This window comes from Balaenoptera musculus, chromosome 19 (genome assembly GCF_009873245.2).
Source record: "Balaenoptera musculus isolate JJ_BM4_2016_0621 chromosome 19, mBalMus1.pri.v3, whole genome shotgun sequence".
In the NCBI taxonomy this organism is placed as follows: domain Eukaryota; kingdom Metazoa; phylum Chordata; class Mammalia; order Artiodactyla; family Balaenopteridae; genus Balaenoptera; species Balaenoptera musculus.
In genome coordinates, this window is record NC_045803.1 from 53,448,149 (window position 1) to 53,472,851 (window position 24,703).

General features: G+C 48.1%; 1 protein-coding gene across 1 annotated transcript in view; it reads left to right on the forward strand.

Moving 5' to 3' along the window:
* Positions 1 to 24,703, forward strand: part of BCO1 (beta-carotene oxygenase 1) — a 39,093-nt gene that overhangs the window by 821 nt on the left and 13,569 nt on the right. The window contains exons 2-7 of the mRNA XM_036833801.1: positions 3,439 to 3,567; positions 12,896 to 13,025; positions 14,577 to 14,724; positions 16,224 to 16,371; positions 18,622 to 18,845; positions 21,399 to 21,656. Coding sequence (XP_036689696.1) covers positions 3,439 to 3,567; positions 12,896 to 13,025; positions 14,577 to 14,724; positions 16,224 to 16,371; positions 18,622 to 18,845; positions 21,399 to 21,656 — 1,037 coding nt within the window. The remainder of the gene's footprint in view (positions 1 to 3,438; positions 3,568 to 12,895; positions 13,026 to 14,576; positions 14,725 to 16,223; positions 16,372 to 18,621; positions 18,846 to 21,398; positions 21,657 to 24,703) is intronic.

Below are 24,703 nucleotides of genomic sequence, written 5' to 3' on the forward strand. Positions count from 1 at the left end.
GAGTGGATGTGAACTCTCCCGTCCCAGGAGTGGTGCTGAGAACAGGGAGGGGGTCGGCTCAGCCACACCACCGTTTTGGATAGATGCATAGTTTTCACAAGGACAGGACAGCAGTGCCCTTTGTGAGGCAAGTCAGATTGGAGCTTCTCAGCTGAGGAATTGCCTTGGATGGCTTTTGAAAGAAAAAAAAAATAGCTTTTATGTATATTTTTTCTGATTACAGAGGTAATGTGCAATCTATATGTGTGTCTATATTACGTATAAAACTTGGAAGTGCAAATGAGAACACAGGGAAATAAAAATCTGCTGTATTTCCATCTCTTAAGCACTATTAATATTTGAGCCTATTTAAGTTTTTAAAAGATACGTAAATATAGAGTACAAAGATCTATTAATAGATTTTATATATAAATACTTTTTCAAAAAACAAATGTACACTTACTGTTAACTTTTTATTTTTAAAAAAGGGATCCTTGACGCCTATCCTTTTATGCTCTGGGGTACCACGGACATTTTGCCATTATACCCCTTTACAGCTCATGTTTAGTGACTGCATGGAAATGCTTGGAAATTTTAGAAAACAAGAATCCTAGGACCTGAGAAGCTGAATGAACCTCTAGACCTAGATCAGCTGTTCTCAGAGGATGGACCCCAGACCTGCCGCATCAACATCCCCTGGGCGCTTGTTAGAATCACAGATTCCCGGCCTCACTTCAGACCCTCTGAATCAGATACTCCGGGGGTGGCGCCCAGAAACCTGTGTTTTTACAGCCCTCTGGGTGATTCCAAGCGGGGGACCACTGCTGTAAATCAGGCCTCCCCACTGGGCAGGTGTGAAGCCGAGGGCCAGGGAGAAGCAGCAACTTGCCTGAGTCCCGGCGGCCAGCAGAGGATGGGCCCCAGCTTAGTGCAGGCCTCCAGCCCCGGGTCACGTCTAATCAGCTGGTCAGCATCCGTCGGCAGACAGCTCACTAAACATTGTGCCTGTGTGGACACGTCTGCCCCGGGGGGCCAGGCCAAGGCTCTGGCTTCACGTCCAGCTGTGCATTCTTGGCTCTGAGGCTTCCTTGGCGAGTTACTTAAGCATTTTCTGACTCAGTTTCCTCTCATGTCTAATAAAGTCAACATGTACCTACCACATGAGATTGCCGCAATGACTAAATGATTTAATCTATTAAAACACATAGTGCTCAATAAATGGTCTTCTTATTATGTCTAGGGCTTTAATATATGCTCAGATTCATCTCTCCCTGCTCTGCCTCAACCTGCTCCTTCTCCTGTGTCCTGGGTCTCTGTGAATAATCCCACCCAAGGCAAGAGACACAGGTGCATTTTTTGAGTGTTCCCCTCCCCTTCCCCATACATTTAGTCAAACTCCAAGTCCCTTTGTTCCATTGGTTTCTCTCCATCCCCACTGCTGCTACCCTGCTCCTGCCTCTGGCCTTCCCACCTCCCTCTGGCTCCTCCTCCCGTCCACACTGCACACCACAGCCAGAAATAACTTTCAAAACCCCCAAATTTGATCACATTCCATTCGTATGAGAAGAGGCAGATCCTTAGAGACAGACCGTGGATTAGTTGCTAGGGGCTGAGCAGGGGATGGGGATTGACTGCTAATGGGAACAGGGCTTCTTTTTGGGGTGATGGAAATGTTCTGGAGTTAGTGGTGATAGTTGCACAACATTGTAAATATTCACCAAAAAAAAATAATCCTGAACTGTACACTTTGAAATGGTGGATTTTATGTCAATTTTTCAAATTGCAAAAAAAGAAAATCTGATCCTATTTTCCCTGTTATGACCATCAAAGGTGTCCCATTCTTCTGAGCACCAAATCAAAGCTTGGTGTGGTCTTGTTGACCTTGGTCGCTTGGCCCTGCTTAACTCTCCAGCCGCAATATGTATGACGTCCTCGCTTGAAAGTTACAGGCCAGCTCTTGCTAAACAGCTTGCACATCTCCTGATCTTTGAATTGGTCTTTGATCTCTGGGTTCAGGTTTCTCCAGAGATAAGAATTCAGGTGTAAATCGTTTATTTGGGATATGCTGCCTAAGGAACACTGGGAGGGAAGCCAATGAAGAAGGCATTGTCAAGCCATTGACCACCAGGAGTCATTGGAGCCGAATCCTCTGGACAAAGCATAAAATATGCCTCACATTGTGTCAGCCGAGGGCAAGGAAGTGGTGGCCTTTGACCCATAGCACCCCATCCATCTTCGGGTGAGAGCAGCTTTCAGGGACATTAACTCTCCAGTGAGCTTCCAGTTCGTCCACGTGTGGGGAGAGCTGCTCCACAGTGAGAACAAAGCCCTCAGGTGGAGAGCTGTAGGCATTTGCAGAATGCAGCCTTCAGGGAGAGGTGAACGCCAAGGGGACGTGGGCGGGACCCCAACAGCACCTGCAATGCTGTCCAATGGCAATATAACGCCTGCTCATGTGTAATTTAAAATTTTCTAATAGCCACATTCAAAAAACTACAAAGAGGGCTTCCCTGGTGGCGCAGTGGTTGAGAATCCGCCTGCCAATGCAGGGGACACGGGTTCGAGCCCTGGTCTGGGAAGATCCCACATGCCGCGGAGTGACTAGGCCCGTGAGCGACAATTGCTGAGCCTGCGCGTCCGGAGCCAGTGCTCCGCAACAAGAGAGGCCGCGATAGTGAGAGGCCCGCGCACCGCGATGAAGAGTGGCCCCCGCTCGCCGCAACTAGAGAAAGCCCTCGCACAGAAACGAAGACCCAACACAGCCAAAAATAAATAAATAAATAAAATTAAAAAACAACAACAAAAAACAAAGAAACAGATGAAATTAATTTTAATAGTATATTTTATTTAATACCACATATCCAGAATGTTATCAGACCAACATGTAATTAATATGTTTAAATTGCTAATGAGATGTTTTACATTTCTTTTTCATACTAAGTCTTTGCAATGTGGTGTGTGTTTCACATTTACTGCACATCTCAGTTGGGACTAGCCACGTTTCCAGTGCCCAGTTGCCACTCGGGGGTGGTGGCTACCACATTGGACAGCACAGCTCTAGAATGTTCTCTCCTCAGGCCTTAGCAAGGCAAACACCTACTCTCCCTCAAAACTCAACCAGGTCACCTCCTCAGGAAACATTCCTCACCCTCCTGCTCTCACCCAATTTCAGGGTGGAGTTCTGTTCCCCGCAGCACCCTTGCTGAGTCTGTTGCCTTGCCTTTAGCACAGTGTATTTTGAGTGTTTTCCTTTGTTTTTGTCTCTTGATGGATGGGGAGCAACTTGGAGACAGGAATGATGCCTATTCATCTTGGTATCCTCAGTGCTAGCACAATGCCAGGCATATTCTTTCAGGAAATGCACGGATGCAGCAAGTGGTGCAGGGGCTATATGGCCACTTCTTTTAGCTTTTTGGTTTAGGTGCAGAACTGGAAACTAAATGTTGTTTCTCACGCCAGGCAGGATTCCAGCATGGCTGCAGGGGACCCTGCTCCGCAATGGGCCTGGGATGCACACAGTGGGCGAGACCAGATACAACCACTGGTTCGACGGCCTGGCCTTGCTCCACAGCTTCACAATCAGAGACGGTAAGAGCACCGTGTGGTTGGCCATGGCTGCCGTAACAAATGACCACCAATGGAGTAGCTTAAAGCAACACGCATTTAATTCTCTTACAGATCTGGAAGTCAGAAGTCTAAAATGCATTTCCCTGGGCTAAAATCAAGGTGTCGGCAGGGCTGTATTCCTTCTGGAGGCTCCAGGGAGAGAATCCGTTTCCTTGCTTTTTCTAGCTTCTAGAAGTCACTTGCATCCCTTGGCTTGCGGCCCCATCTTCATCTTTAAAGCCAGCAGCATAGCATCTTGTGGTCTCTCTCTTTCTCTCTCTGTCTCTCTGCTTCTATCATCACATCCCCTTCTCTGAGTCTGACTCTGTCTCTCTCTTGCTTTTTTAAAAAATATTTATTTATTTAGACTGCTCAGGGTCTTAGTTGTGGCACACAGGATCTTCGTTGCAGCATGCGGACTTCTTAGTAGCGGCATGTGGACTCTTAGTTGCGGCATGCAAACTCTTAGTTGCGGCACGCATGCGCGGAGTCTTACCCACTGGACCACCAGGGAAGTCCCCTGTCTCCCTCTTCTAAAAGCTTTTGTAATTACTCTAGGCTCACCCAGATAATCCAGGATAATCACCCACTTCAAGATCCTTAACCCAATCACGTCTATAAAGTCTCTACTGCCCTGTAAAGTAACATATTCAAAGGTTCCAGGGATTGGGATGTGGACATCTTGGGAAGCCATTATTCAGCCTACCACAAGCACAAACCTCCCTGGAAAGGTGGCCAGGGTTGTTTTTCAGCGAGTTCAACCGGAAAAATAATATGCATTCTCAGTAAGGTGGGCAGGGACAGGTGGAAGTTTACAGGCTTTGGAATCAGACACACATCAAATTAAAATAGGAGGAGTGTAGAGCTGAAAAGAACAAAGTGAGCATATTGCTCACCAGGCCGGGAGAGCCAGGTCAGTCATGTCCCTGAGAGGACACTGAACACAGAGCGGAAGGTAGGAAGTGCCGCAACAAAGGTGAAATTCCGAGTTCAGATGACTGACTCAGGAGGTGGATTGTCTACTCTCTGCTACTGGTCATTGAGCTGATTTGTGTCACAAAGTACAAGCCGGGTTCTTAAAAGGTCTGGAATGGGTTCTGGGAGGCTTCAGCAGGCTCAGGGCCATGTGATAGGGTTCAGCGTGGTGAGAGTTTTCTCTGACCCCTGTGTTCCAGCTTGGGCAAGCTGCAGCCACTCCACCTCCCTGGGCCTCAGTTTCCTCATCAGTGAAAGGAGCTTGATCGTCCTCCCTGGAAAGCTGTTGTGATGATCAGAAGTACTAGGTGTCCAGCAAGGATCTGATGCCTGGTAGATGCTCAGTTGATTAAAAACCACCATCATAGGACTTCCCTGGTGGCGCGATGGTTAAGAATCTGCCTGCCAATGCAGGGGACATGGGTTTGAGCCCTGGTCTGGGAAGATCCCTCATGCCGTGGAGCACGCCTAGAGCCCATGCTCCGCAACAAGAGAAGCCGCCGCAATGAGATGCCCGCGCACTGAGATGAAGAGTAGCCCCCACTAGCCGCAACTAGAGAAAGCCCGCGCGCAGCAATGAAGACCCAACACGGCCAAAAATAAGTAAATAAATTTATAAAAAAATAAAGTAAAATAAAAACCACCATCACTGTTGCTGGGTTTGAATCCCAGTTCCACCATCCTAACTAACACATACCTAAGCTGTGTGACTTGGCCAAAGTTACTGACCCTATCTGTGTCTCAGTCTCCCCATCTGTAAAATGGGGCTATTAGTAGCATGTCCCGTAGAATTGATGTGGAATTTAAATAAATTAATATGTGTGAGGGGCTTTGTGTAATGCCCGGCTCATCATATGTGCTCCATAAGCGTTAGCTATTATTTTCACATAACTGTCATCTCTTTCAAGCTAGTCGGCAATTATTTTTTGAGTGCGGACTCTGCCAGTGACTGGCTCTAGCATTTCATGAACAGACACCGTGAACGCCATGAGCTCCGAGTTTGCAAAAACTCACAGTTTTTACTGTGACTCAGCTACAGGGTGGGTAGTTCCATATTTCCCGACAGCCTTGAGCCTTAATAGTCCCCTCTTTTCCTAAACAGAAGTTCCCAGTGATTCTTGGGGACAGAAGTGCTGTTCTGGATGAGGTGCCTGAGAGGTAAAGTAACAGTGGCTTCCCTTCTCTGAGGCCCTGCCTCACCCGCTGCCAGGTCCTTCATGGTCCATTTCCGAGCTCACATTCATGTGTGTGGGAGGTACTCTTGTCTCCTTGCACATGTGACACTGAAACTTTAGGGAGGTTAGGTGACTGATCCAAAGTCACTGACGTAGGGCTGGGATCTGAACTTGTCTGGAGTTCGTTTGCAGCCTTCTCTCCTGTCCTCAGCCCAACACACACACACACACACACACTCACACACATACACACACACACACACACACACACACTCTCTCACACACACACACACACACACACATATGCACACATACCTCTGAGAAATGGCAGGTGCTTAAATGGTACCCTTCAGCAGAGAATCCAGGGACAAGGGAACCAGCAGGGGATGGCCGAGCCCTAGCCGTCTTGCAGAAGTATGGCTGTTGTCCACCAAAATCCTTGAGTGGGCTAAACGGGCCAGTGACCAAAGTTATCCCATACTATTTAGACTTTCTAAAAGCTTCTAGTAGTTTTTCAAACTGAAAGTTTACTGTCGGAGGTAAGTAGCTGTTTTCTGTTCTTTTCTGAGATGGTCAGTCAGGTGCAACCACAAGAGGAGACACAGAGAGACTCAGGAAAACAAAGGTTATTCTACCCACAGGTGCTGGAGACAGGAGGCGAGTGGCGCAGGGCACATGGGAAAGACACCAGGGTGGACGGGAGGCAGAAGACAGGAGCGGGGTGAACTCTGAGACCGAGGCCTTTATTGGGGTTTCTGAGGGCAAGGCAGGAAAGGGCAGAGTGAACAGCCTAGGACTGGCTAGTTGAACAATTCAGTGAGCTTTGGGCTGTAGGGATGGTCCCTAGTTGCCTGGTACCTGGTCCTGGGCTGGTTAAGGCAGAGGGATATTGTCTCCGGGGGTGTATGGACCAGATGGAGGATTGGTTAGCTTGCATATCAAAGACATACTGGATCCTTTCCTACCTCTAAGAATTGTCTGGTCCAGGGAGGGACAGTCTTGCCCCAGCCAGAAAGGTTTTTTAAGGTGTGAAAACATCATAATACGCAGAAAATTTTAAATATATACAATAAAGCAGCATGAAAGGCAGTTCTGTTCATAATCTGGAATTGGCTAGAACGTGGGAGGAATGGAGACTCTAGCCAATTACTCGCCCTCCCCTGCCTGTCCTGCTCTTGAACCTGGGCGTGTGTCAAGGGTGTGTGCCCCACTCTGCTTTGCAATGATCAGTGTGCCATTCTCCAGCCTAGGGTGGAGGCCCCAGAGTGCAGGGTCCCTGTTCAGACTGTTGTATCTTCATCACTTAGCACAGGGTCTGGCCCACAGGGGTGCTTAGGAACTCTGTGGAGCTGAAATGACACAAACAAGGTGAAGATGTTTTGGTAGAAGGAGGCAATACTTCCCCAGTCCATCTCCTCAATACTTGCTACAGGGAGTGCTTGCTGGCCATTGGCCTAAGTGGTTCATGGCCATCCACGACTCAGCCCTCACTGCAGCTCCTGGGGAAGGGACCACTGTTACTATCTCGATTTTACAGATGGGCGTCGAAGGCCCAGAGTAGCCAAAGAACTTACCCAAATGCACACAGCAAAGAACTAGTGGTAGTCAGTTATAAACTCAATGCTCTTTAAATCCAGAATCCTAAGTCCTAAGCATTATGCAATTCTGCCCCCATCCCCCACTCCATTCCCCAGCTACCATCTCTCCGCAACTCTCCAGCCCAATCCTCCCAAGGCTGCCAGATTGCCAGTGTTGGTGTAGCACAGCCTGGCGTCATCTCTCCTCTCCTCTTGAACTCTCAATGGCTCCCCAGTATCTAACAGTGGAAATATAAACCAAAAATGTTAAGTACTACCATACACAATTTAAGAGGACAATGCACAGGGCAATCAGCGTTCTCTGATTTGCAGGTAACACAAAGCCAGTATTTCTCAAAAGGTGGTTTGTGGGCTTCCTGCATCAGAATCCCCCAGGCTGCTCATTTAGGTTGTGAATCCTGAGACCCCACCCAGGGCTTGAAGGGCAGGGATAGAGCATCTGTGTTTCCAACATGTTTCCCAAATGACCCCGAGCACACTGGTGGTTTGGGGCTTGGGCCTCCATGATTTTTTAAAAGTACCAGGTGGTTCTAGTGCACAGCTAGCATGGAGAATGGAAATTAGTGCCAAACCAGGAAGAAAGGACTGGAGTAAGAAAGTAAGAAAGCAAAAGACAGGAAAATGACTCATAGCCTTCAGCAGAAGTCACTAGAAGATAATGCTTTAAAAAACTAAAAAAGATTTGAATAAAAAAGTCAGAGTGGATATGGGGAAGCCGGGTGAAGGGTATACAGGAGCACTTTTTTCTGTAAGTCTAAAATTCTTTCAAAATTGAAAATTTTTATAAAGCAGGCATGGAGATGAGTCAACCCAGGTCCCTCTTAGCAGCAGATTTGATACTTTTCCAATAAGAGGCAAAGTCGGTGTCCCGTGAGGATTTGAACGTGTGAATTCCAAGAGTCAGAGTCACAGAGATTTTTTTTTTTAATTGGAGTATAGTTGATTTACAGTGTTGTGTTAGTTTCTGTTGTACAGCATAGTGTATCAGTTATACATATACATATGTCCACTCTTTTTTAGATTATTTTCCCATATAGGTCATTACAGAGTATTGAGTAGAGTTCCCTGTGCTGTACAGTAGGTCCTTATTAGTTATCTGCTTTATATATAGTAGTGTGTACATGTCAATCCCAATCTTCCAATTTATCCCTCCCCCACTTTCCCCCCTGGTAACCATAAGTTTGTTTTTTTTATATCTGTGACTCTATTTCTGTTTTGTAAATAAGTTCATTTGTATCATCTTTTTAGATTACACATAAAAGTGATATTATACAATATTTCTCTTTCTCTGTCTGACTTACTTCGCTCATTATTACAATCTCCAGGTCCATCCGTGTGGCTGCACATGGCATTATTTCGTTCTTTTTTATGGCTGAGTAATATTCCATTGTATATATATATACCGCATCTTTATCCATTCCTCTGTCAATGGACATTTAGGTTGCTTCCATGTCTTGGCTGTTGTGAACAGTGCTGCAATGAAGATTGGGGTGCATGTATCTTTTTGAATTATGGTTTTCTCCAGATATATGCCCAGGAGTGGGATTGCTGGATCATATGGTAGCTCTATTTTTAGTTTTTTAAGGAACTTCCATACTGTTCTCCATAATGGTTATACCAATTTACATTCCCACCAACAGCAGAGTCACAGAGATTTAGAGGCACAAAGCCTCTCCAAAGCTGACTTTTTCAACTGTTGTAGCTCCAAGGTAGTCTTTTGGAAAGTTTGCTTTAAAGTTTTTTTAATTAAAAAAAAAAAAATGTGTGTATCTCCCACCCCACCAAATAATCACACTTGACCCAGTTCTGGAAGATCCCAGGCGGGAACGCGTCTGTTTACTTGTGTCCCTTTAGAAGGAATGTGGTTAATTGGGCTCCCGAGAGCAGGGTGCTAGAGAACGCTCTGTGCCTTCTTCTTTAATATGAACCTCAAAGTAAGTGTCAGCCTTGAGCAATTCCAGAGACACATTTCCCCACGGCCCTCTGAGTGCTCCCTGCTCCGGGGCTAGTTGTTTGTAGGATATGGGCTGCCTGTCGACAACCAGCCTGGGCTGGGTGTTTATGTTTCATATGAACAGAATTCAGCATTTTAGGCAAAGCACATTAGCCAGTACCTATGGGTGGCAGCCCTCAGAGAGAGTGACCGCGAAGGGCAGGCTGGCTCAAGGGGAGACCAGAGTGGCCTTAAAGCTGGTCCTGTGTAGCATGAAGACCAGTAGGTGTGGCCTCACCAGCCCCCAGGTGAGTCTTCCTGCCTCCAGGATTTTGGAGAATTCAGAACTGCAGCCATCACTTATCATGTGCATGCTGAACGCCAGGGAGCCAAACTCCTTCTATCGTCCCATCTCATTTAAAACTGCCAACCCTAGTTGGGGAGGACTGTATGATCCCCAGCTTCCAGTTGAAGAAACTGAGGTTCAGTGACAAAGGGACTCACCCAAGGTCACATGGCTTGGATGGGGACTTGCCCAGAGCCAAAGCCTTGCCCCAGCTACCTACTATATCTGACTAGCATATGTAGCTTTTTATTGAGCACCTACTATGTGCTAAGTGCTTTACAGGCCTTAAATGTTATAGCAGCTCTGTGAGGAAGGTATCAGGATTCTCATGTCACAGCAGAGGGGACTGAGGCTTGCCTCTGACACAGGGTCAAGTGCATGGCCGGTAGATGATGGAGCAAGGATTCATATCCACGTGAAGACTTGAACCTACTTGGGGTGGAGATCTTGCCTGTCCCACTCACCATTACATACTCACATCCTGGCCCATCCAGGTGTTTAACAAATAGTGATCAAATGCATGAACCCCGGGCCCAGTTAGCCCCAGAGCCCATGCTCCTAACCATTCCTCCATGTTCCTTTCCGCTGCCCCAGGAACAAAGCTCCCCCCACCAAATATCTCAGAGATACTAATGTACAGTAGCCACCCCTGAAAAGATGCTTGCAAAGAGGACAGATGATTATCTGACACACAGTTTACCTCCTGAAGACTGGAGAAAGCACCAGAAAGTCTTTCATGGTCTCTTCTAATTTTATCATGACGAGTGTTACCATTATTGTTGTTGTTGCCACTTAAATGCACAGGTTGGAGTCATCACTGCTGAAACGTACACTCACATCCTTTGGAAACAGAGGTGAAAACGCAATCCTGAGGGCAAAACTAACCAAGACTGTTAAAAGTCAAGATAGTGGTTCCCCTGCAGGGTTGGGATCGGGGAGGCTAGTACAGGATGAGATATGAGCGGCCTTCCCAAAGGCTGCTCACATTCTGTTTCTTGATCAGGAAGTAGTTTATATGGGTAGGTTTAGTTTGTGAAACTTCACCACACCATACAGTTATGATAGCATATTTCTATAGGTATATTTTTAATAACAAGGATCAGATAGAATGGTCAGTTGACATGGTCGCTGTGTCAGGATCTTCCAGTTGCCAGCTTTTGAGTCCAGTTTACCACTCGCTAGCTGTGTGGCTTAAGGCAAGGTACTTAACCTCTCTGTGCCTCAATTTATTAGTTGGGAAATGGGCCTGCAGGGTCATGAGTGCCCAAGCCCTTTGCACTTCATTTTGTAAGAAATTTGAAACCTTCAAGCATTGTTTAAATTTTGTTTTATTTGGCTGTTAATTAGTAAATGACATTAAGTTGATTTTTTTTCCCCTAAAGAATACATTTCTTAGAGTCTTCTACGCACTTCTTATGTTCAGAGGATTAAACCAGATAATACACATAAAGTGCCCTCACAGTGATTAGCACACACATGCTCAATAAATGTTAGCTCTTAGTTTCATTTCCTCTCCTGAAAATATAAAAATGCCCTGGGCAAGAATTTCTTGGGATTCAGTCTCTCCTTGAAGCCCATCATTGTGACAGTGATACATGATGGGCGTTTCTCTGATGAAGCTCTTTTTTATGGGAACAAACTGTCAGTATGTCCTGGGCCCTACTTTTTTGCATATTATAATTGTACCAACCCTGGAAGCATAGGTTATACTACAGCAAGGAATGTGTTCTCTAGAGGGGAAAAGTCAACATAATGTCATTTGCTAACTAATGGCAAAATAAAATGAAACAAAAACCCTAGAGGTTTCAAATTATCCACCAAATGAAGGTCAAAGGCCTCAGTATTCACAGCCCTGAAGACTTAGTAAGGTCCCCACCTGACCCCCCAGCCTCATCTCGTTCCTGCTGCCCCCAAGTGCCCGGTGCTCCAGCCCACACTGACTTAGCCCTTCCAGGAAGTGGGCTGTGCACCCCACCCCCAGGTCTTTGCTTACAGACTTTCTGGGGAGAGTCCATGGGAACACCTGACCCTCTCTCCTAGCCCCACCTCCCGGATCTGTTGCAGTTCAATTCTACTCGTCTTTCAAGGGCTTTTTCAAGTGCTACCTCCTCTGTGAAGCCTCTCCTGACTCACCTACACCCACTTATGAAGAGTATATGTATCTCTCTCCCTCCATATCTCTCTCCCTTCTTCCCTCTCCCTTCTCTCCTCTCCCCTCTCTCCTCTTCCCTCCCCCTTCTCTCCCCAGAAGGAACCTGTGAATATATTATATGCTATTCTACATGGTAAAAGGGTCTTGCAGATGTGATTAAGTTAAGGACCTTGAGATGGGGAGATTGTCCTGGATTATCAGGGTAGGCTCGGTGTAGTCATAAAGGAAAGAGGAAGGCAGGAGGGTCAGAGTCAGAAAAGATGTGACAGCAGAATCAGAGGTCAGAGTGATGCAGCCACAGCCAAGGAATAAAGGCAGCTTCTAGATTCTACCCTAGAGCCTCCAGGAGGAACTAGCCCTGCTGACACTTTGATTTTTGCCTTGTAAAACCCATTTCAGACGATGTCTTCCAAAACAGTACGATAACAAATTTGTGTTGTTTTAAGCCACTACATTTATGATAATTTGTAACAGCAGCCATAGGAAATTAATATAAGTCTAGAACCATCTGGTATATTTTCAGGTTGGTCTTGGTGGACTGGTCAAGAGTCCATGCTTTTCTGGAGTGAGTCGGATTCTCTGCAGTGTCATCAACACATGTACTGACCCTCTGCTGTGTGCAGAATTGGCTATAAGGGTGCTCCCTGGTTGCAAATAGATACGAAATGTTACTCCAGGGGCTAAATTGTCAGTGTAGGGCTCCCAGAACTGAACTGGGCCCTGGAGAAACCTAGCCTAAGTACGGGGCCTTCTGGACCAATCCTCCAAATCTGGACCTTACCTGGAAGGATACAAATATGGTGGAAGGGGTGGTTGATGGCCTGGGTCGGCACCTCTCTGGGTGATGCTGGGCGAGGGGATGGAACATTTCTGAGCCTCAGTTCCCTCATACGAAGATGGAGCTGGGAACAGGAATACTTGCCTGGACATATTGTTGTGAGTCCCAACCTTGCCGAAATGTGTGTGAGAGTTCCCTCCAAATGCTTGTTGTATCTAGCACACACATTAAAGGGACTGTCCCAGTGAACTCCCTCCCCACCCACTGCCCATCAAATCCCTGGAATGGCTGAAATCAACTTCAAAGCCCTGTAAAGGTGTCAGTCTGGGATGATTCTGCTGCTTCTCTTTCAGGTGAAGTCTGTTACAGAAGCAAATACCTGAGAAGTGATACCTACAATGCCAATATTGAAGCGAACAGGATTGTGGTGTCAGAATTTGGAACAATGGCCTATCCGGACCCCTGCAAAAACATATTTTCCAAGTAACTGTCCATTTTGAATCTAGTCCTGCTTTCCAATGTCCTTTACGGTCAAAACAAGCAGCGTTTGCTCCTGACGGTTGTCTTTAGGTTGGGTGGAAAATTTCCCGTGATGGCCTTTGACCATATACGCTGCGCAGTTTTTGATCACTGATAGCAAGAGAGGCAAAGAGCACCTGACAGATTGTTAGGTATTCTCCCACATAGCTGGTGGGGGATCACTTCGGAATTATCTATCAAAATTACAAATGCACATTCCCTTCGGTCCAGAGGGGTACTTGCTTGTGTCTGAAATGACAAATGTACAAGGTTATTCATGGCTGAATTATTTGTTATGACGAGGAACTGAAAATAACTCAAATGATCATCAACAGAGGAGTGGTTAAATAAACCACAGTAACACTACAGGAAAATACCAGGCAGGTATAAATAAAGGAATGAGGATGCTCTCTATGTTTCAAATGAAAGATTTCCAAGATATACTATTAAGTGGAAAAAAAAAAACACCAAAGTGTAGAAAGAGCATATAATATGCTTTAATTTGTGTAAGAAGGCAGGGGGAAATCTAGATTTATTTTCTGGAAGGATGCATGAGGGAGGTGGGGAACTGATGAGAGGAAGGATGGGGGAAATTTTCAGTTGTATACAGTTAAAATCATCTGGGTTGTGATGCATATGAATGTACTACATACATGTTCAACACTTAAATTGTTGGCCAGGGAATCAGGCCAGCCATCAGTACCTCCTTTCTGATACTCTTTAGACATAGAAGGGTTGTGAAATGTCTTAGGGGTAGACTGGCCCAGAGAGGGAAGCTGGCTTCTGCTCCTCCAGAACTGACATCATCTCTCCAGTCCTAGTGTCCAGTGCTGAGTCCGGCACACAGCAAGCAGGGAACTCCCATTCCCTGCTGGGGGAGGAGCCTGGGGGAGGGGGAGGGAATGAATTTAAAAGCGCAGCCTGTGGGGCCTCCTTGCTGTTACACTGTTTGCCAGTAGGGGGAGCACTAACCAGTACAAGGGGTCAGGACTTCCTGCTTTGAGTTTGCCTTCTAATCAAATGATCAGTTCTTAACTCATAATTAGTTTGCTTTTCTTTTTCAAAAATCTAATATCCTGGACAAAGCTGGGTAACCAGGGTGGGCTCACATTCCTGCCCAAAGCAGAGATTAGCTGTTTTGCTAGTCTTTGGGGGGCCATTATGGGTATGACTATGATTTCTGTAGAACTTCTTAAAATACTTCAGAACAATCCACCAGCTCTTGATGGCTCTGGTGCAGGAGACTTTTGGATTTGGGGAGCCCAGGAGGGCTTAGCGGGCAGCCTTGTTGTCCCAGCTGACTCCCTCCTTAGCTGATTGAATGTGGTGGTATTTTTGGGTAACTTGATCTCTGAGTCCTCAGGATTCCTCAAGGGACCCATTGGGACCCAGTACTTTTTCTCCCTTAGTTGAAGTAGAGTGTTTTAAGTGGTGGGAAAACTAAAACCATCTCGAGTAGAACTTTCCAGCTGGGTGGACACAGCCATTGACCCCGTTGACTTGCTTCCTCCCCAGAGCTTTCTCCTACCTGTCCCACACCATCCCTGATTTCACAGACAACTGTCTGATCAACATCATGAAGTGTGGCGAAGACTTCTATGCAACCACGGAGACCAATTACATCAGGAAAATCAACCCCCAGACTCTGGAAACCCTGGAGAAGGTATCAGTAAATCTACAACCAGCCTCAGTTCCTGACTCAAGAAAGGGACCCCCTGCAGGAGGCCAGGAGCCTGCAGGAACTCACAGAGGAGCCCTCCTCTGATGCCCTTGGGTCTTGGGCTCTCCCAGCTCAGCACTTAGCACTAGATTCTAAGCTTCCTTACAGCAGGACTGTGCCCTGTCATCTTTGTGTCTGTATTCATTCCTAGGGCTCCCATAACAAAGGAATACAACAGAAATGTATCTTAGGTGGCTTAAGACAACAGAAATGTATCCTCTCACAGTTCTGGAGGCTGGAAGTCTGAAATCAAGGTATTGGCAGGGCCATGCTCTCTCTGAAGTTTCTAGGGGAGGATCCTTCTCTGCCTCTTCCAGCTTCTGGTGGTTGTTCCTTGGTTTATAGGAACAACCAATGATTGTTGTAATCCAATCTCTTGTAAAGCTACAAATCATTGTATGAAGGCCCACCCTAATCCAGAATGACCTCTTTTTAACTTGATTACATCTACAAAGACCCTATTTCCAAATTTAGGCACCAGGAGTTAGGACTTCAACATATCTTTTTGGAAGATCCAATTCAACCCCTAACAGTGTCCATAGTCCTTGGCACTGAGTGGCACCTCAATGGAAATTTGAATGAATGACTATACTGGGCCACCCAGAACTCCCAGCAGCCCTGCCTTGTATTGACCTGAAGAGGGAGGCATTAGGCACAGAGCAAGGGCGCAAAAATCAGAGCCCAAGCAGATACCTTTCCTGGGTAGAATCAAGTCTACATTTTCGTGAAGATCAATAGACCCACTTTCAATTTTCTCCAGCTGGCAGTTCAAAGCCTGGCTGTCTTTGCAATACAATTTAACGAGGAGAGAATGAGGTATCGCCTGACTTTTGGCTGGAGGAGGTTGTGCTATTCTGGGGGAAGAAGGGCGGGCAGTTGGTTCCTGGGCCACCCCACTCCTCTATGGTTGTGGCTTGTTTGGAGTCGGGATCATTATTGAGCTCATTAGTCTCCTTTCCCTTTGACCAAATGTTTTTGTAACCTTTCTGTTCCCAGAATAACCCTATGAGAGAGGGCTGGAGATTTATGCCTCTGTGGGATGCAAAAGGGGAGAATTTAAATAGCTTCAGCAAAGAAGTGGCCAAGATTAGCCCTAAGGCTGCCTCTCTGCCCAAGTTGTTACTTGGAGCTCTCTGCAGTGAGGCGTCCTGTTTCCATGCTGAGGCCACCCGGCAAGGCCAGGTGACAGGCTAGGAGCGACTGTCAGAGAAAACACATGTAGCTCACCAAGTCCCCTGCAGCCTATTAGCTGTGTGAGGCCCCCTCGAGGTTACATCAGGCTGCAAGAGGAAACATCTCCTTTAAAGGTGATGTCTGCCTTATTTTCAGATCAGGAGATGTGCAAAAATAACCATCATCTCTCTGAATCTGGAGTCAGTCAGCTTTTCACAGGATTTCACCCTCTCCCCTTTTAAAAACCAGGTGGCTGTCATGTTTTGCAGGTTGATTATCGTAAACACGTGGCTGTAAATCTGGCGACGTCACATCCTCATTATGATGACGCTGGAAATGTTCTCAACATTGGCACGTCCATCGTGGACAAGGGGAAGACAAAATATGTGACCTTTAAGATCCCTGCCACAGTATCAGGTGGGTCATTCTGGGGGTGTAATGGAGTACAGACACCAAGGTGGCTCTTTCGGAAGAGTTCTGATTTTGGTTGATAACACAACACTCGATCTGACACTTGCCTGCACAGATGATTCAGAGGACCGTGAACTCACCTTTCTCCTTTAGGAGAAAAGAAATGATGCTAGGCTTCCTTTTGGAAGAAGTGAATCCCTTTGCTATTCCAACCTCCTTTTCTTTAGGTTCCTGTTCATTAATTCATTAATTTATCCATTATTCATTAATCATCTACCTATCAATCCATCCATTAATCTATTCATCATCCATCCATCCATCCTTCCTTTCTTTCATTCATTTTTTTAGTTTTCTGACAAACCTCTGTATGTCAGGGCTGTGCTGTCCTCTTTCATCCCAGCCCCTGAAGCCAGGCTCCCAGGGTTGTTCAGGGAGCTCAGCCCTGCTGGCACCCACTCCACATCCCCACCCTGTTCTGCGGGCCTTCTGGACCATCTCCATTTAGAGGCAGGAACCTGGCGTGGAGCCCAGGCCGATTGTGACTGCGTGTTCCTGGGGGGGAGGAGGGCGGGGCTCCTAGCCCTTATTTGTCCAGGACCCTCTTGGGAACCACACCCAGGAGACCAGGCCTCCAAGAGTGGCTGTGCGGGCTCAGGAGACAGTACAGAACTATGAGGGTGCTTGGCTAGACCTTCTGGTTTAGGAAGGCCGGTTTCCATCTGTGATACCTGCTGGCCCCCCTCCCTCACAGTCCCGTAGAGCTCCCTCCCACCCCCGAGCAGATTCCAGGCTCTGCTGGCAGATGGGAGCCCCCAAGGTCAGAAGGTACAATGCTTTTGTTAAATGGAACTCCCATTAATTAAGCCAATAAAGGGATATAAGGGCCCTTTGGGATCCTAGAATGCAGACCTGGGGGTGGTCTAGGCATTTGAGTTTGCCACCTCATATTACAGAGGACTGCGGGCCCCAGGGGGATCAGATGACATGCCCACGGCTCACAGGAGGTACCCTCTGCACACCTGGTCCAGGCTGGCAGCTTCGCTGGGATTCACACCTGTGTCCTGCCTCCCAGGCCAGGGTGCCTTTCCTTTCAGTTTGCTTTGTGTGCCATTTGTTTGGTGAAGAAAAGAACTACCCCACAAACCCAGAGCATCCCTCCCACCAGCCAGCTGTTTACAGTGTGCACAGGTGGCCACAAGAAAGGTGGCAACGCTTGCATGTAACTCATTATAACCCAGCCCCAGGCCTGGGTGGGGAGGCCTTTTGGCCAGTGGGTGACTCATCCTTGCAGAGGAATAAGAAAGCACCTTCGTGGTGGATGCTGAGCAAGGTACTTGGACTCCTGCAGGATTTCCTTTGGTCTCTCCCTTCCCTCTAATAACAGAGTAGGCAGCCAAGCTAAGGGGCCTGTGTCTTTTCGGCTTAACCCTGTGCCTTTGGCTGTAATGATGGAGCGTCCCACCAAGCCCTAGTTTCCCACCTGTAAAATGGGAATCCTACAGCCTACCTTGACTGTCACAATCTGTCACATTACCATAGGCATTTAGTCTCATTCCCAGGTGTTTCAGAATGGGCAATGCCAAAAGAAATTCATAGAAACCCCGTGTAATACACGTCAAATGATGGTTCTCAGCAACATGTCAAAGCTTAACCTTGGGAAGCTAACCCCCTGCCTGGGAGCTTGACGGAAATGCAGGGCCTCGGGCCCCACCCCACAGGCTGAGTCGCACTCCACATTTTGTCATGACCCCAGATGATCTGCGTGCATGTGAAAGTGAGGAACATTGCTCCAGAGCAGGGGCTGGCAAACGTTTTCCGTAAAGGTCCACAAAATAAGTATTTGAGGCTTTGCCGCCTGTATGGTCTCCGCTGCGTCTTCTCAACTCTGAACCTCGAAAGCAAAGCAGCCGTGGACCCTGCAGGGGCCATGCTCCAGATAAACCTCTATTTAGAAAGCAGGTGGAGGCTGGGTTAGCCCCGTGTTGGAGTTGCACACGCCTGGCCCAGAGGCCCGGTGGTCCAGAGGCCCAGAGCCTGGGGATGCAGTGGTTGTGGATGCCAAACCAGATCTCACGGGGGAAGGGCCCCGTCCCTGCATCAGCCAGGCCGCAGCGCCTTCACCCGGTTTGTTGTCGGCTCTCATTCGAAGGTTCTTCTCAGCGGCCGGGTGGGTTTGAGAGGCTGCGCTGCGGGAGACGGTGGCCCCGTCGGGGGCCGCCAGGCCCTGCGCCGTCCCTGAGGCTGGCTTCTCTCTAGAGGGCGGGAAGAAGGGGCTGAGCGCCCTGAAACACATGGAGGTGTTCTGCTCCATCGCCTCCCGCGCGCTCCTCTCCCCGAGCTATTACCACAGCTTCGGAGTCACTGAGAGCTACATCGTTTTCCTCGAGCAGCCTTTCAGGATGGATATCCTCAAGATGGCAACCGCCTACATCCGGGGCGTGAGCTGGGCTTCCTGCCTGGCTTTCCACAGGGAGGACAAGGTAAGGCAGGGCCGGCGACCCCACCGCACGAGGACGGCCAGAGCAAGATGGAGATCAGCAGGCAGGGCGGCTTCGGGAGGGAGGCCGTCAGCTGCCACGCCGTCTCCCCAGAGGCGTGAGCCGACCTTCCAGCGAGTTCTGAAGCTGGGATGGCCCTTCACAGTGGTCCCCAGTTAGGGCAAGCGGCTGGGCCTTTGTGCCCCGACGTCCATAAGTCAGTAGAGCAGACCATCCCCAGAAGGGCGCGTGACCTTGGGCGAGGCAGCCTCATCAGCCAAGGCAGCCCCTACTCGCCCAGCAGCAAAGGGGCTGCTCCTCAGCCCTGACCCACACCTGGCCTCCTCCAGCCTCCACCATCCGTTGACAAGGCCCTTTCAGCATCCCTGCTGGGGGCGGGGAGGGGATGTCACAGATCATTTAGACATCATGATGATAGAGCATCCCACCGGATGGTGTAACAGAAACGTCTTCAATTTAGGTACACCTGAGTGGAGTGCTCAGAATATCTGTGTGCCTGGATGTACACGTACCTCCCTGTATATGTGACGTCTGCATGTGTGTATGTGTATATACACGTGGGTATGAATACATTATTCATGTATAGGTGTATGTATGTATTTATGTGCTATTGTTACTTGTGAAAAATAATCAAGTAATTCTCAGTGTCATCTATTCAAATAGCACACAAGTGTAGAAAGCAACAGATCAAGTCCCCTTCCTCCTCCCCATCCCCATTCCTCCCGCCTCCCCGCCCAGCCCCCTCCAGAGGGAACCACCACCATCCATTCGACACCCTTCTACTCCTCGTTCTGCGCACCTCGTGCATCTTCATGTACCCGTACAAATATGTGTCCCGCGTGTGGCTCTGCATTCTCAAGGAGGAGAGTGAGGTCCTCGAGGGAACAAAGGGGTTAGGTGAGATCCCTCCTCTGCTCAGAACCTTCTGGTGACTTCCCGTCTTCCTCAGAATAAGATCCAAAGGCTTCACTCACCAGCCCATAAAGGCCCACATGCCCTCATCCCAACCGCTGGCTCCCTGCTCACGTGGTCGCCTCCTACACCTCAAACCTGCCAAACACGTTCCTGCCTCAGGGCCTTTGATTTTGTGTCCCCTCCACCTGGAATGTTCTTTCCCAGATGGCTTTCTCCCTTGATCAATCCCGGTCTCGCTCTACCCTCCCCCATCCCTGAGGTCCACGTGTCTATCACAGACCCCCACCCCCGAAAGGCTTCTCCACCCCCCACTCCATTTTCTCAGTCGTGCTCATCCATCATCCTTGACATGTTGTGTATATTGATCACTGACCCTTGGCCTCACCCCCACTGAAATATACACTCCATGAAAGTGGGCGGGTGGTTTTATTTTATCTCTTCAGTTCCCCAAAAAGTGTCTGATGTGTCTTAAGCCCTCATATGAATGTTTGTGGGCTGAATGAGCTGGGTAAGGGGGCCAGCAGGGAACCAGAGGAAGTGGGTTTCCTCCGCAGGACCATGAGCGTCCTGCCGGCAGGAGTGTCAGGGCCCTCTAGGCCTCCAGTCTGCAGCCCCTGGGGACCTCTGGCCCTGGAGAGTCCCACAGTGAGAAGACAGAGCCCCCGAGGATGAGGACGGGGCACAGAGCCCTGGGAAGGGCTTTGGAATGCATTTGGAGAACTTTCTGAGAAGTCCCTGTGTCTGACCCTGGGATTGGGTTTATGGGGAAGAAAAGCCTACAATAACCACGCCTGTGTTCACCTCCCCAAACCCACCCTCCCTCCCAATGCCCTCTTCCTCTGTACACTACTCCTGCCCGCTCCCCCACTTAACTTCAAAGCCTGATTCTGGGAAAGGAGAGAAAGAAGCAATGAGCCAGAGGAGGTGGGGAAACGGCAGCCTGGAGCAGCCCCTCCCTCCTTTCAGAAGGAGGATGGTTAGGCCAGAGCTGCCAAACGAAAGAAAACACCCCTTCCCCTTGGATTAGGCAACTGGGGCTGCAGATATGGCTACTTGCCACCCAGAGTGATACTGCCTGTGACACCCAGAGGTGCATGTGGACGCCTAATGAGCCGATACTCACATGGGCTCCTTGACTAGACCGGTCACTTGGCACCGCAGCCCTCCAGGGAAGCCAGGTTACTGGGAAAACCACACCTGCAGCGGGCAAAGGTCAGGAGAGGGGACCCAGGAGGGGCTTTAGGGGCACTGGCCACCAATGGGACCTTAGAGGGCTGGACCTGACTGTTTCTCCTCAACCTGGCCTTGCCTGGGAGCTGGTCTGTCGCTGCCCACCTGGATCACAGTCAAGTGAAGGCTGGGGAGACGGTACACTCTCAGATCCTGTATCTCCCCAGATACTGTCCTCCTGGTGAGGAAGGGGCCCTGGCAGCAAAGCTTCCCTCCTCCCTCAGCACTTTTGCGTGTGCCTGGAGGTAGTACAGAGAGGCTCATAAAGGGGAGGGAATGCTTCAGGGTCACGAGCAAGTGGATGGCAGGGCTGGGTCTTGTCCCCTGCCTGATGCCACTGTGTTGGGCCTGCAGAAGAAGAGCTGAGCACTGATGTGCATCTCCTTTCAGACTTACATTCACATCATTGACCAAAGGACGAGGAAGCCCGTGCTGACCAAATTTTACACGGACCCCATGGTGGTGTTTCATCACGTCAACGCCTACGAAGAGGACGGCTGCCTTCTGTTCGACGTCATTGCCTACGAGGACAGCAGCCTTTACCAGCTCTTCTACTTGGCCAACCTGAATAAGGACTTCGAGGAGAACTCCAGGCTCACCTCCGTCCCAGCCCTCAAGAGGTTCGCAGTGCCTCTCCGCATGGACAAGGTAATGGCTTGAGTCCTGGGAGATGTGAGCCCACTCAGGAAGTGACTTTGGCTCTAATTTCATTAATATTGAAATTCAAAATGGGCTGTTCTTTTTTTTGGGGGGGGGCCTATGTTGGGTCTTCGTTGCTGCGTGCGGGCTTTCTCTAGTTGCGGCGAGCGGGGGCTACTCCTCGTTGCGGTGCGCGGGCTTCTCATTGTGGTGGCTTCTCTTGTTGCAGAGCACGGGCTCTGGGCACGCGGGCTTCTGTAGTTGTGGCATGTGGGCTCAGTAGTTGTGGCTCACGGGCTCAAGAGTGCAGGCTCAGTAGTTGTGGCGCACGGGCTTAGTTGCTCCGTAGCATGTGGGATCTTCCCGGACCAGGGCTCGAACCTGTGTCCCCTGCATTGGCAGGCAGATTCTTAACCACTGCGCCACCAGGGAAGTCCCCAAATGAACTGTTCTTAAAGAAGGACAGAAAATGCTTTCATTATTTTTCCAAATATGGTATATATTCATGGTAGAAACTTTCGAAAATATAGATTAAGTTAAAAGGAAAAAAAATTACCATAAACCCATTGTGGATATATTTGTATTGCCTCCCAAGTCTCTCTCTCTCTATAGATAAATAGATAGATAAGCAAGTAGACAGAAAGATATACATACACAATATATATTGATATGTATGTATATAATATATATACATATTGTGTATATATCTCAAAGCTGTTAAAAATTATGTACAGCATGATTTTCTTTTCTAAAATTAATATTTAACATATAAATACATATTTCCTAATTTTGGAGAAGAAAATTATACTGTACACAATTTTTAACAGCTTTAATGAAACATAATTCACATACCATACTATTCACCCATTTTCACTCATTTAAAGTGTACAATTTGGGGCTTCCCTGGTGGCACAGTGGTTAAGAATCTGCCTGCCAATGCAGGGGACACGGGTTCGAGCCCTGGTCCCGGAAGATCCTACATGCGGCGGAGCAACTAAGCCCATGAGCCACAACTACTGAACCCACACACCTAGAGCCCGTGCTCCGCAACAAGAGAAGCCACTGCAATGAGAAGCCCATGCACCGCAACGAAGAGTAGGCCTCACTCGCCGCAACTAGACAAAGCCCACACGCAGCAACGAAGACCCAACGCAGCCAAAAATAAGTAAATAAAATAAATAAATTTTAAAAATGAAGTGTACAATTTGGGACTTCCCTGGCCGTCCAATGGTAAAGACTTCGCCGTCCAATGCAGGGGGTGAGAGTTCAATCCCTTGTCAGGGAGCTAAGGTCCCACATGCCCTGTGGGCCAAAAAACCAAAACATAAAACAGAAGCAACATTGTAACAAGCTAAATAAAGACTTTAAAAATGGTCAACATTAAAAAAAAAAATCTTAAAAAAAACCAAAACAAAGTGTTCAATTCAATGGCTTTTAGCATATTCACAGAGTTGAATGTACAACCATCAGCACAATCAATTTTAAAACATTTTCATTTCCCCAAAAGACACCTTGTACCCTTTAACCATCAGCTCCCCACCCCCAACCCCTCCATCCCCCCCAGCCCCAGGTAACCACTAATCTACTTTCTCTCTCTGTGTATTTGCCTATTCTAGATATCTCATATAAATGGAATCATACAATATGTAGTCTTTCGTGGCTGGCCTCTTTCACGAAGCATGTTTTCACAGTTCATCAGTGTTGTAGCACGTATCAGGGCCTCATTTTTTTTCATGGCTGAATATGTACATACTATTTTGTATACTGCTGTACATACTATTTCCATCTACTTGTATATGTAGACATCTCTCCATGACATTAAATAGTCTTCTATGACATCATTTTAAATATTGGCCTGGCAGTCCATGGTGGGGATTCATCACCAGTTGCTTACCCGTCTCCCTGATGTTGAACAGTCCTGTTCTTACGTTAAAAATGACCCCTGGGCCAGACGTTATCCTTAATTAGGCTGATGCTGCCAGGGCTCTGGGTTTGGTTTTAAAGGCTACAGAGGCTTCTGGCTCCAGAAATTCCTGACTTCATGACTTAATTAATTTAAATGAAACCAAATTCAGTTCAATTCAGTTTTGATGGCTCATCCTTACTCAATGCACTCTATGTGCCAGGTACTTTGCTAAGCATTGTATTTTCCTTACCTAACTTAATGATCAAAACAATCTGTGGGAGGGAGCCTCAGGTTAGCCTCATTTTACAGATGAAGAAACTGAGGCTCAGAGAGGTTAAGGAATGTACCCAAGGTCACACAGCCCAGTGGCAGAGCCAAGATTGGCTCTAAACCCTTCCTTGGAGCTGGTAAGGGGTATAACTCTGCTGATCTCCCGAGCAGGCCTAACTCCTGGAAAGAGTCCCAGAGGGTCACCCTGACCTCTCTCAGAGCCCTGCAGGCCTAGGGAACAGAAGACACTCCTACATGGCCAGGGAGGCTTCTCCCACCCTCCAGGCGCCTCTATGCAGGAGTTCAGGCACCTCCCAACCAGTGGGCGGAAGACCCGCATCTGAACCCAGCTTTGTCCAATTCCAGAGCTGGGTCCTTTCTCCAACTCCAGAGCTGGGTCCTTTCTCCTCTCTCCAGCATTTCCCCATCTGCAGTCATTTGTGTATCTCTGTCATGATTTTCACCGTACTTCCTATCACCTCTGTTAACATTTACAAAATCATGTTTTCATTTAAATCAACTCACTCTTCCCTTAACTCACGTGGAAGGAAACCTATCACGACCCAGTGGAAAGCCAGCATTGCATGCTGTGGATGGAAGTGCAGATGCGCGTGAAGGGCTGGTAATAAGCGCAGGTCCTGAGCTCTAGCCTGATGCTGTTGCTCTAGCCAAGACCTGATCTCTTCCTTAAAGAGAACATTGGAAAAGTATTAGGTGTCAAACACATAGTGGCACTTAACTGAGACTCTCGCCTGGACCCAGTCGGAAAGACTGGAAGAGAAAAAGGGATTAACTTTCTCCCCATGTGATTCAGGGCTATTGAATGAACGGCCGTGTCCCACAAAATCATCATCTGAGCCCCTGGCCTCTGTGCCCCTCA